The 14,211-nt window shown below is 33.3% G+C and overlaps 1 protein-coding gene across 1 annotated transcript; it reads left to right on the forward strand.

Moving 5' to 3' along the window:
- Window positions 1-3,938: 3,938 nt before the first annotated feature.
- On the forward strand, window positions 3,939-4,118 carry ACRALDRAFT_1016800 (uncharacterized protein; the record flags this gene model as incomplete). Its single annotated transcript, XM_071014735.1, has 1 exon — window positions 3,939-4,118. A coding segment is annotated over one exon (180 nt), but the record flags the coding sequence as incomplete, so codon positions are not given.
- Between the last annotated feature and the right edge of the window lie 10,093 nt (window positions 4,119-14,211).

Genomic DNA, 14,211 nt, shown 5'->3' on the forward strand with positions numbered 1-14,211 from the left:
TTATCCCGTGTTGCAGATATCCCCTGTACGGGCTAGTAGCCGCCGGGATATATTAATTATCCTGCGTTATAGATTACCCCTGTACGGGCTAGTAGCCGCCGGGATATATTAATTATCCCGCGTTGCAGATTCCCCCTGTACGGGCTAGTAGCCGCCGGGATATATTAATTATCCCGTGTTATAGATGACCCCTGTACGGGCTAGTAGCCGCCGGGATATATTAATTATCCCGCGTTACAGATTACCCCTGTACGGGCTAGTAGCCGCCGGGATATATTAATTATCCCGCGTTGTAGATTACCCCTCTACGGGCCGATAGCCACCGGGATATATTAATAATTACACTTAAAAGCTTATTCTACCATATGCTAATACTCTATTATAATAAACCAGTTATTATATATTATAGTTTACTTTATTATGGTCCTATATTAGTATACTTATACGGAATATTCTATATCTGATATATATTAATCTAACTCTATATTATAGCCTAAATTCTAACGTACTTTATGGTTTAGACTATTGCTTAGTATATACACTATAGTATAGCTTAGACTATAGCTTAACATATAGACTATAGTATAGCTTAGTATATAAACTCTATAGTATAACTTAGGACATAGCTTAAAATATAGACTATCGTATAGCTTAGGATATAAGTTAGTATATAGACTATAGTATAGCTTAGAATAGAGCTTAAGGCATAGCTTAGATTATATCATAACTTATAGAGTATTTTCTATACCCTATACATAGTATCTATTGTAGAATCTATATATATTTTATTAGTATACTATAAAGATCTAGGAGTATAAATAAGTTACTCTCTGCTCTATATATAAATTATATTTCTCAATTTCTTATACTACCTAAGATATATATACTCTATATCTACTTACATCAGCTTCTTATATTACTACTTACTAACTAAATAAGTTACTATACTTATAAGCTCTTTGATTTTCTAACCTTTTACACTTAGATAATGGCCTCTCAGGACACTTATGCAGCTTCTGTAACTAGTTCGACGTCCGAGGATCAGCAGTTCGATACACCTTCGAATAATAGGGCTACGTTTAATACGCCTTCGAATACAAGAGTCACGATAGCCCCCCCTGCTAGAAGATTTACCGAGGATAAGGAAAATAACCCTATTTAGGTATAGAAGCCTAGTAAAGCATATATACTAGTTAAGGGGCTTTTTAAGGCAGAAGTAACACCTATTAATCCTAGCTACGAACGTCGAATTTACCTTAAATGCCAGATACCGAACTGTAATCATATAGTTACAGTTAAAGCTAAGCGATTTCAGGCTACGAATACTGTCCAACACTATCAGAATAAGCATCGTTATATAGCTATATCAGAGGCTAAAGAAGCTACTAAAGCTATATATAAGTTATACTATATTTAATATGTTATATTATACTTAAGTATAGTTATATAACTAATACTAACCTTATATGGTTAATAATATTCGAACCTCTGATTCAGAGGGCCCTAGTCAGCCATCGGATATAACTAGTTATTTTAATGAACGTCCTCGCCAGAATACTATTATCGGTTTTAATAATTCTATCGCTCTTCGCAAGGTTATTCATTTTATAATCGATAATAATCTTTCGTTTCAATCGGTGTCCTCGGAGTCGTTTAGAGATCTATTATAATATTATAATATATAAGATATATACACTCTATATTACCCCCCCCCTTCTCTCTCTCTCTTTATATATATATATATATATATATATATGTATATATATTATTTTTACTAATTAACTATAATACAGGCAGGGACCAAAGCTATATTATTCTAAGCTCGCGACAGCTATTCGACAGGTATTCGATTCGAAGCTAGATACTATTATATATAAGATCGCAGAGGATATAAAACACTATACACAAGTATCAATTCAACTCGATATTTAGACGTCGATTAACTCGAAGAACTACCTAGGCGTGATTTACAACTATATTAGCCCGAGGTTTGTTTTAGAGTATTTTCTTATTAGTAAGACCTCTTAATATATATATATATATATATATAAGTATATATATATACTAATACTATTAACTAGGATTTAAAGAGCTATAAGACACGCACTCTGGTATTAATATCCTCGACGTATTTAATAAAGAGATTATAGAAAAGTATAAGCCATCTTATAATTCTATTTCAAGGTATTATAACCCCCTTTTATATACTCTTATATATATATATATTATATACTAATATAACTATAGTATGACGCGGGATAATGGAAGTAATAATAATACCTTCCTACAAAGCATTATTACACAATAAAAACCAAAGAATCTACAGTTTTTCGATATTCGTTGCATTTATCATATTTATAATCTCGTTACAAACGATATCATAAATAACTTTACAGTATTTAGTACGAAAAATAACGAGGTTTTAGAGTTCCGGAATCTATCTATAGTCAGCAGTCATACGCTTAAAGTTCTGACTAACAATCAACCAAGAAAGGTTCAGTCTTTAATAAATAGTAAGTTTATAAGCTCTCTATATATATATATATATATATATATTATCTATGTTTAATATATACTTACTTAAATAATAATAGGTATTCTAGGGGTTTTAAAGAAGCTTATTATTACTCTTAAGAATAATAGTAAGCTTCAAAATGAATTTAAAGACGCTCTTTCTATTACGAAAACCAAAGGCTTAATAGCAAGCAACGATAACCGAACAAAAATACCTCTATGTATATAATAAGACTCTATTAATTATAATAAGTTTATATAACTATAGTATATATACTAACATTATAATACTAGGTAACGATACGCGATAGAACTCTATATATCTTATGCTACATACAGCAATCGTGTTACGGCCTGCTTTATTCATTTTATATAAAAACACTAATAATCCGATTATTCGAACTAGTTTTCCAACTGAAAATCAATGGCTTCAGCTAGTATATCTACGCGATATACTATATACTCTTTATCCAGCTACAATAAGGCTACAGTCACAGTCATCTATTACAAGCAATTTAGTTCTACCTTTAACAGGTAGAATCTATAGGGGCCTAGAAGAATAATTAGAACTCCACTAAAGTAACTATAATCAGGTCGACGAGGTTAGTTTTCCTTTTTTATATATACTATATTAACTACTATAGTTATATACTAATATATATATATATATATATATAGAGTGGAAAAGGCCTAAACCCTTATGCAAAAAGCTTTATACAAGCTATTAAGGCCGACCTTAATAAGCTAGAAAAATATATACCCCGCCGTATTTCCTCTTCGAATTATAGGGTCTTCCGACCTTATATATTTAGTGTTATTCTACATCCACGATTTAACTACTCGTTTTTATTTCGAGATACGAATATTAGTACCTTTAATCTTTTCGCCTTTAAGCAACAGATATACAAGGATCTCGAGGAAGAATATAATACGTAAGTCTAAGTATTATAAACTACTTATTAACAAGCATTTAATAATTAAAGCTAATTTATATTATCTAGGCTACGAAGAGAAATTATTAATAAACAAAACAAGGACAATGAGGTCGATTTTAAACTAGGCTATTCGAATAAACGAATCGAGATAGTCGATTTATCTTCTAGCTCTTCAGACTCGGATAGTTCTGATTCGGAAAAAGATAATTCGATTCGGCGAACTAATTTTAATATCGAGATAGGGGCAGCTACAGCCAAGGGAAAACTTCCTTATAATAATCCTAGGCCTAAGCCTAGTATAATATGACTAGACGATCTTTTCCCTATACAGTCAAAGCAAATAAATCAAAAGGCTCTAGTCGACGAAATAGCTACCTATATAGGAGAGGCTCAAGCTATGGATAAGGTATATATAATCTCTAGCTACTACACCTTTTATAACCTAAGTACTAATATATACATTTAATTTAGATCGATCCTCTAGAGTGGTGGGCTAGTAACGAAGTGAAGTATCCTATACTCTCAATTATAGCCCGCCGATATCTAGCAATCCCGGCTACGACAGCTGCTATCGAGGGTAATTTTAATACCTCGGGTAATATTATATCTAAGCGTCGAACGTCTCTTAAAGCCAGTACCCGCAAAGAACTAGTTCTACTAAAGAATTGGGAATTTAAAGATAGTATAGGAACGAAGATGTATAACGACCTATTCGACTATAGGCTAGAAGAGGATTTATATACAGAGAAAGAAGAAGACGAAGAAGCTGAAATAGCAGTAGCGTCGAGTTTTATAGTTGATGACGAAGATATATATAACTAGATTTAGTTATATATATATATAGAAGCAGTTAAGGAGTTTTAGGGGTATATTAGTCTATATTTCATTCTTTATCTAATTTATCTAGAATATATATATACCTACTATATTTTATCTAAATATGAAACTCTAGATATATTATTAAAAGAATTTATTAAGATAGTTAATCTAGATATATATAGTATATATTTGTATATTCAATCTTTAATAACTATAATAGGCTATAGTATATATAATATATAGTTATATAGCTAGTATATAGTATATTATATATATAGAAAGTATATAATAAAAAATGTAATTTTTCCCCTAACATTACAAAATTACATTACAAATTACATGTAATGCAATGTAATGTAATGTGATTTGTAATGTAATTTTGTTAATGCTCTGACTACCCGACCGCCAGGAACGAATTCGAATCCGATAACCGACTTCGCGAAGTCGATAAGATTCTTTAAGCTGTATATATAGCTTTATGCCACTAGCAGAGAATTAATTTATATATATAGTTATATATCGATAAAGAAATTATAAAGATAGACGATAACTAAAGAGAAGAAGAAATATAATAAAGTTAGGAGTTAACGAAAAGTTCTTATAGATGAGTTAGAATTACCTAGAAGTGCCTGGTAGCCTGATCTCTTATAGGAAGTTAGCCTTATTTATATATTATGACTTCCCCTTAGGAAGCACCTTTTATCTTTATGTGTTATAAGTTATAGTTATAGGCCTTTAGTAGGTAAAGGAGTATTATATAGGTTGTTTAAAGATTAGACGATAAGTTAGGAGTTTATAATAGAATCCTTAAGAACGGTTCTTAGTAGTGGTCTCTTTGCTATTATAGGGCCTTTATATTTATAATATTAGCCGCTAATTAGGGTCTCTTAGAATAATCCTCTTTATTAAGTAACTTTATTCTTTATAATCACGTTTATCTATATAGTATTAAGAGGAAGATTTGTATTTATAAGCTTTATCACTTTTTCTTTTAATCTTATGCTTTTACCTTTTATTCTTTAATACTTACTTTAAGGAGTGGTGTTATTCTATGGGTAGTATAAAAGGAGGTTCCTAGATTAGGCAGAGTTCTTTAGGTAGAAGAGTGGCCGGGCTAAGGGAGTCGTTCTTTTTTATTACCTCTAGACCTCTAGTACTCCTAAGGGCAGGAGTTAAAGAAAGGGGGGGTAATCCATAAGAGGTGTTAGGAGGTCTTATTAATTCGTGTTATTAAGTTCTGGGCTTCCTACTAGTGCTTAGTATAAGCTTGTCGCGTAAGCTATAGAGGCCTCTCGTAAAGAGGTTCTAGAGGCTTACGTATTAACTACTAAGTAGCTTCGCGTTTAGAGAAGGCTTATCGTGTATTCAGAATAGGAGAGCTAGCTTAGAGTATATAGAGGGGGTGGTAGCCTTTATAGTAAGACTACCTTATTTACAAAGGTCCCTTAGTTGCTTTAAGAGGAGATTATATAACTAATACCTTCCTGTTAGGTGGTACCTAGAGGTCTATAAGTATGGACCTCTATGCCTATATCTTCTTAAAAGAACTTAATAAATAATCTTAGTATAATACCCCCTCCCTTAGTCTACTAGTAGATCTTCTTGGTTATCTTATAATAGCTTCCTTTACTCCTTACTTAAGTCCTATGATAGTAGATTAATATAAAGAAATATATCTTTTTACTTTTAGTTCCGCTGCCTATAACTATAAAGTAGTTAGTAAAAGCAGATATTAATACCCCCTCGGAAGCTAGACTATCTAGCTTAGATTAGCTTAATAGCTGCTATAGGAGGTATTAGAATTATTTTCCTTTTTCTTAATTTCTTCTCATTGGTTACAGTAAGTTTAAAAGCAATTTATGCTTATTAAAAGTGTTATTAACTTAGGTAAAAACCCCGATACTGGGAAGAATATCGTATATTTATAGTAGGAAAAGCCTATAAAGGTAAAAACCTACTCATTTTATAAGAAAATTCCTTTTATAGGAATAAAAAACCCATAGTGTTAATATTATACTTATAATAAGTAATAATCACAATAATTATAAGTATAACATCTAAGTTAAAATAAATAGTATATAGTTATAGCTATATAATTAGACGTCTACTTTATAACCAGCCTAACCTATACTATAATACTATACGTATTATACGTGTATATATACTTGGCTTATGATATATATTATATAAATATACTAGGTATTGTAAATACGATATCTTAGTTATTACGGAAGTTAATAACGTGGCGTGATAACTGTCGCGTAGGCTGTTAATGTAATAGTCGCCACCCAATCTTTCAGGGTCTTTTGCCAGCCCCGGATCCAGGGACAAAACCCAGAAGTCAGTTCTTTATACATAGCTACACATTCGTGAAACAAGCAGTAATCCTACGGATCTACGAAATCAACAGCCATTTGCGTGATTTTCTTCTCTTCCACGCGTATAGCCTACAACTCGTAGCCTAATTTATTAAGACATAGTAACCCTGATTATGTTCTTTAATTAACTATTAATATTTTAATTCAGTTAATAAGGTAAAATCAAGTTTCTTATACTCTATAGGAAGTTCTTTTGTAGTGCCTAAATGTATATAGCCACTAAGAGTTTTATGCTTTGGAGCAGCTAAACCCTTAGTTAATATATCCGCTATATTATAGTCCGTTTTAATATATACGGGCTTAATTTTCCCGTCTAAGGATAATTGACGGCAGTAATGAAATTGCCTATTAATATGTTTTACTCTTTTATGCCATTCGGGATTTTGGGTTATTTTCTTTGCTCCTTCGTTATCGATTAAAATAGTAAGAGTTTATAAGGGTATATCTAACCTAAGGCCTGTAATAAGGTCTTGCTATAGGTTATAGATATACACGACTTCCTTATAGGATTCAGTTAAAGCCATATATTCGGCTTCTGTAGATAATAAAGCTATAGTTTTTTATTTCTGTGAATTCCAGCTTATAGAATTATTTAACCCTATACAGCAGGTATAACCGCCTGTTGACGTTCTGTCTTCTGGTATATTAGACCAGTTAAAATCAGAATAACCGAATATTTTAGGGTCTTTATTATAGTCGTAAAGTACTCTAATATCAGGATAGGTATTTAAATAAGTCCAGATCCTATTTAAGGCATAAAATAATCTTCTAAAGGATTGCTTATATATCTTGTACACCTATTTACTACGAAGGCCAGATCGGGTCTAGTATATAGTAATAAATATAGTAGTGCTCCTATTTCCTATTAGTGTTAATTTATATCGGCTTGGCAGGCGGTTTCCTGGTTAGGAAATAAATATATTTTTACACTAGTAGGAGTATTAGCCGGTTTAAGGCTTTGCTTTTTATACCGCTATACTATTCTAGCGGTATAGGCCGTTTGACTTATATAAATTACTTTCCTTTCGGAATTAACAGTAACTTAATAGCCTAAAAACGTACTTAAGGTTCCTAAATCTTTAAGAGATATATCTTTAGATAATTCTGTATAGAACCAATTTACAGTCTTTTCTCTGGGCTTAGTATAATTATATCATTAACGTGACATAGAAATAAGGCTTTTTCGTTATCCTTATAATACGTAAAGATTCTATTATCTATAGGTGATACCTTTACTTCTAAATTATTTAGGATTTTAGTAAGGTATTAATACCATAGACGAGGGCTTTGTTTTAAGCCGTATAATGCCTTATTAAGCCTGTATATTCGACTATTAGCCTTATTTTAGTTTTTAAAACCAATAGGCTATATAGTATAGATATTTTTAATATCTATATTAGCGTGTACAAACGCATTTACAACATCTAGTTATTCAAATTTCTAACCGAGACGCACTCCAAGGATAAGGGCTAACCTATAGCCTTCTGGGCTACAGGTAGTACTAAAGGTTTCGAGGTAATCTATACCGAGTAACTAATTAAAACCTTATATAACCCAACGGGCCCTATATCTTATAGGTTTTCCCGTATTATCGTATTTAACTTTATAGACCCACCGCCCCCCTAAGATATATAAGCTGCGTTTTTCCTTTTCTGGAACTGTATTAACCTTAATAATATTCCAGGTATTTCTGTTGTTTAATTCTTGAATCTTAGCTTCTATAGCCTCTATCCAGTAGTCTTTTTCAGGGCTTTTTAAGGCTTGTTTGTATATAGCTGGTTCAATTGTAGTGTTTGCAGTTAAGAGTATACACTTTATAGTAAGCTGCTAAAACCTTCCTAATAGGGGACCTTCTGATAGATATAGTAAGGCCTTACTTCTTTGATCTGTAAATTGATCTAAGGACTTAGAGATAAAATCCTTATAGCTTTCCTTGTTAGTATAAGGTGGAAGCACTATTTCTAGATTATCTAGAGGGTTTGTGGAATACTTAATAGCCTTATTATTACCTTTATAAGAGGTTAATGATTCTATTTATAGTGGGTCTTTTCTAGGATTTATAGTCCCGGTTAGAGCCCTATTACTACTAAAGGAGCTAGCCCGTAAATCGTTTTCTTTTTAGATAAAGGTATTTTCTATAGGATCGCTTTAAGAGGAAGTTTTAGTCTGATCTGTTGGTATAACTAAATCAAACTCCTCGCGCTGTGTTAAAGATTTTAAAACCCGATTTTTAATAATATATACATCTCGAACCTAGATTATTCTTGTTAAATCAGAATTATATATTTTATAATTATAATTATTAAAGCCTATTAAAGCACCACGTAGATTTCGTGGGTCTCATTTTTTAAGGTTAGGGTCCGTATTGCGATAATGCGTTAAAGACCCCTATATTTTAATATTTAAAACATTAGGCTTTTTATTATTCTTTAGCTTATATAGCGTTTTAAAGCCTATAGCAGAATTAGGGGTTCAGTTATATATATAACCTGTAGTTATTGCTGCTTCTCCCTAAAGATAAAAAGGTAGCTCTAAATAATAAAATAGAGTCCTATTTTTGATGATTATAATCACTATTACGCTTTTAATAGAGCCTTAAGGTTTGTGTGTATAAGGGGGTTTAATATAATATATAGCGCCTATAAAAAGACGTTTAAATGAATGATTAACGACTTCGCTTCCCCTATCGGTATCTACTTCTTTAATAGTGGTTTCAGATATATTTTTAACTTATAACCTTTATTCAGTAATAGCCTTAGTAATAAGTTCTTTAGATTTATTATGGCCCCTGTAGCGCACTGGTGGTGTCTTGGTATATAACTACGAGGCGGTTAGGTTAGTTCGAACCCGGCTAGGGGCATGCGTAAACTTTTTACGTTACTCGGCTCTGTTCGCGGGTGGCCCTTATCTGCCTTAGTAAGCACGATAAGGGTTGAATAGGGGGGGCCTAATAACCCCACTGCCCGGCTTATAGCCAGTTAATAATAGGCGCCGGCAGCTCTGCCGCTAAGGCCGACAAGCCCGTGTCGTTAATTAGAGCAGGTAGGCCATAGCGTAAAACAGGACCGGAGCGGATTAGTCGCCTGTTACGTATATAGAGATAATACCATACTCCGGAGCACATGAAATTATCACGCCGGGACCTACACGAAACATAGGAGCTACGAACCGTACGTTATACTATATACGAGGCCGTTTATAAAAATATAAAAAGCTTAAACATGGGTCTAGGATATATTAAATTCTATAGATAGGGTTGCTGGCTTAGATAGAATTGGATTGATTACTAAGGGTCTGTCTTAGTAATTCATGAATAAGAGAATAATAGGGACGGAGATAAAGGAGTTTGTGGTGCTTATATTAGTGGCTTTCTAATACGAATAGTGTTAAAGATAGCGGTCGTATAGCGCTTTCGCGGCGGCCGTGAATATGGAACGAATTTTATTACTATAAGAGGGAAGGGGATTTTATCCGAAGAGGTTTTCCCCCCTTTTAAATCTAAGAGGGACTGTTGCCTAGGAAGGCTAGCCTAGGATTAGCTAAGCGGTAAACAAAGTAAGAATAAATAAAAGAATAAATAGATTTTTCAGGTAATAGAATAATCTAAATATATCTCGTTAATCGGTCTTAAATTAACAAGATCTAGCGTTTTCGGTTATAGGTTATAGGTGTAATAGGGCTCTATAGGTCTATATATACACGCTTTAAATAGGTGTATACCCTGTTTTCATTAACCGAATACCTAGTCGCTAAAGTAATAGGTTTTACGCTTTTATAGGCATACCAGCTATTAACCTTTTATACCTCTTCTTTAGATATAGATACATTTTTTAGAAGCAAGGTATTTTATAGTAAACTGCTTAAAGCCTTAGAAATGATATGGCCTAGTCGGTTATGCCATAAAGATAAAGTATCTTTTAAATAAAGGGATCTTCTTTTTAGATTTCTTTTTTTTTGTTTTTAAAGCTTATTGTTAGATATAAGTAGCTTAGACTTTTTAACACGTATAGCCCGTATAGCTGTCTAGTAAAGACCTTTATATAATAAAGTAGCAGTATATTTTGATAAAGTCTTATTATTAAAAATTACTACTCTTTTATTACCTATAAGCCCTTGAATATTTTCGGTGTCTAAAATAGGAAGACTAATAATATTAGTACCTAGTTTGGGAATATATAAATAGTCCCTTAAAAGAAGCTGTTTATTACTATCCTTACATTTAACTCGTGCATCTCTAATTTAAGTAATTAAAATACTGTTTAGTCGGCCCTATTTAGCTATTCTGGACATAGGTTTAATTGAATAAATAATGCCTTATTAGATATAACGTGAGACGCAGCTCCATTGTCGATAGAGAAGTTCTATTTAAGGTCTAAAGGGCTCGAAGATAACTGAACTTCGTGAATCTTTTCCACTATTCGATCTATATTTGAATTAGTGAATTATGGTTGATATAAAGAAGATTAATGGTTTAACACCTCTTCTTTATCGTGTGGTATATTTATTTTTTCTATATGGATAGGTAAAGGATATGTATCCTTAAAAATAATATTATTATTAATACTGGGTTCTCTAGTATTAATAGTAGGGCTTTGTTAACGTTATTATATGATATTAATAACTTCGGAGTTATTAAATCATCTTCTTTGTCTGGATTTTAAGATATAAGGGTTATAACCTTTTACTCTTTTTTAGATAACCAGTCTGCTTTAGATAGAAGATTTAAAATCTGCTGATCTCTTTTAGATAAATTAACGGATTTAGATCTGGTATTTTTATCCTTTTATTCTTTAGAGACTTTTTGCTATTTACCCCCTCTAGATTTACACTAACTCGGTTTTGTCTTAGGGCGTAATTTAAAGTAATCGGCGGTATTATAACTAGCTTTATTATAGTAGTTATAGTGTTTTCCCTTAGTCTTCTTCTAAGGTTTTAAGGACTTTTTACGTCCCCTATTTAAGATCAAAGTAGTATTAGAGCGTTCCACTTTACGGGAGGCGTCGATTAACTCGTCTATAAGTCTATTAAAAGAGTATTCTTATATATTATAACGTAAGGCTTAAGTTATTTAGCTAGTTATAGAATTATATTTATTATTAAGACTATTTAAGATCCAGGCAAAAATAAGCTTATCTAATAGTTCTATATTACGGGTCTATAGTACTACTATCTTTTCTTATACCTTATACAGAAAGCTTTCTAACTTAGAGAAGTTAGATACCATAAGGTTAAATAGTGAACGTAAGAGCTCGTAATCAGCCTATAAGCCTTTAGCTTTATATAATTCTTTAAGCATTTCCTATATTTCCGTGTAGGGAGTTAAGATTATAAACTTGGGTTAAAGGTCTAGCTAATAAGGTAGATAAAATATCTCCTATAACTTTTAAGGACTCTTCTCTTTATTTATTAGAGGGGTTAGCCGGAAATAGGGCTATAACCTTTTTTAGAAGGTTTCCTTTTCGAAAGAAGTAAGCTTTAATATTAAGAGTCCACGTTTCATAGCCTTCTCGACCTTAGAGTTTAGAGATAGAAATATCTTTAATATCTTCGTTATTTCTTACTTTTAAATAAATAAAGGCCTTTATAGTATAGTGCTAGTATACCTAGTACACGGTTAAGGTAACCAGGTTAGTTTAAATCCGGCTAAAGGCGCACGTAAAAGAGGAACCCCTTTTCCTTTTTTACGCTACTCGTCTCCTATTCTAGGGGGCCCTTATCTACCTTAGTATATACGATAAGGTTTAAAGAGGGGGCGTATTAGACACACCTTCCGCTCGGCTTCGCTAGTCGTTAATAGATGTTACGGGGGAGTTAGTCGCCCTACCGTGGAAACAAGAAGACGGTATCGCGCTGTCCCTAAGCGCGTGAGTAAAATACGCGGTGTCTCTTCCACGATACGGAAGCAGCCTCTTACGCTATTATATAAGCGTTCTGCGTAGGCACGTAGCCTATATTAGCTTTACCTATAGCTATCTAAAGAGCAAGGGAAGCTTAGAAGCTTTAAACCCTAGGAAGCGTATATATAAGTCGCCCGAAGTAGGCCTATTATCAGAGACATTCTATTTAAGGGAATCAGGTAGGACTTAGAGGCGTTAGGGAATATATTAAGAACCCGGAACCGGTCTTAAGGTTAACCCTAGGGATATTTAGGACCGAGTTATATTTTAGAATAGTTAAGCTACCCTAAGACCCTATAGTCTTAGAGCCTTAGGTTATTATATATCGATCCTAGGGAGGATAGTCACTAGTCCTTAAGTAGGGTGTTTCCCGTTAAGTCCTGAGTTAAAAGGGCTTAACGAATAATCTTATAATTATTCCCCCCCCTAAGGTTAGCTTCGTAACCTGTTTTTATTATAGTCTTAACGACTCTCTTTACTTCTTATATAAACCTATAATATTTTATTTATTCTAACCGTTTACGGGTTTAATAACCGTTAAGAGTTCGAAAGACTAGTTATTTTTTAAATCCTACTACTAGCCCTAACTAGTACCTAAGATACCCCCTAAGCGTACCGCCCTTATTTATACCCGGGATACTTCCCCCGCTGTTAAAGGAGCCGAAGCCGGGCTATTAGGCGCTAATCACGAGTAATCCTTTATACCCGAGTTAAAGGATAAAGATACTAACCCTAAATTCGAGATTCGCGGATAAGCTAACCCGGACACTTATAATCCTATAATAGGACTATTACTCGACTAAGGGACCGCCTAAGTTATCCGAATAGGACCCTAATTCGATATTAAAGACCTTAAGAGCCGCCCCCCCGGCACTCTATTATCGGGGGAACTCGATTTCCTGATTAAGTACTATAAGGACCGCTAAGCCCGTAAAAAGAAAGAGAAGCGCCTCCTTACCCTTTAATAAGAGAAGGACCCCGATAGCTCTAAGCGTATTCCCCGAGGGGATTCCCGTAAAAGCTAGTATAAGGTCCTGTAGAAGCTCCCTAAATAGGACGGGTAGTCTTATAACTAGTTTTAGATATTTATTAAAGAAATTGGAAAGCGTTTATACTTAATAAGGTTAAGCTATCCAAAGCAGAGTAGATTTATCTTACTTTTACCCTACTATTAAAGATTATAAAATCCCGATAGTATACCCACTATAGGCGTGTCTATAGGAAGACTAGAGGTGCTACCTAAGAGGACGTTAAGACCTTCTTAACCGAGTAATTAGTTAATAATATAACCCGTAAGATATCTATAACCGAGAAGCTATTCTCGGAGTAGACTATATAGAAACCTAACTAGATATACGCTAAGTTTATTAATAGGCTAGACTCGTTATTTAATAAGGTATCCTTACCCTTCCTTAATAAATAGCGTATATAGTTAATCTTAACGAAGCTTAATAAGCCGCTATATAATGAGATCGTGGCCGCCGGTATTCCTACCGATAATAAGGTGTTAGGTATTATAGCCTAATAGGCAGAGATTACTCTTTTATTTAAGAATAAAGAAGAGACGCCCTAGAATAATCGCCTAAGGCAGCCCCGCGGCGAGAAGCGTGGGCGTAATAGGGCCCCTAATAGGGCCCGTACTATAACTATTTAACCCTTTATACCTCC

The sequence above is a fragment of the Sodiomyces alcalophilus genome (genome assembly GCF_042370955.1).
Source record: "Sodiomyces alcalophilus JCM 7366 unplaced genomic scaffold ACRALscaffold_9, whole genome shotgun sequence".
Lineage (NCBI taxonomy): Eukaryota > Fungi > Ascomycota > Sordariomycetes > Glomerellales > Plectosphaerellaceae > Sodiomyces > Sodiomyces alcalophilus.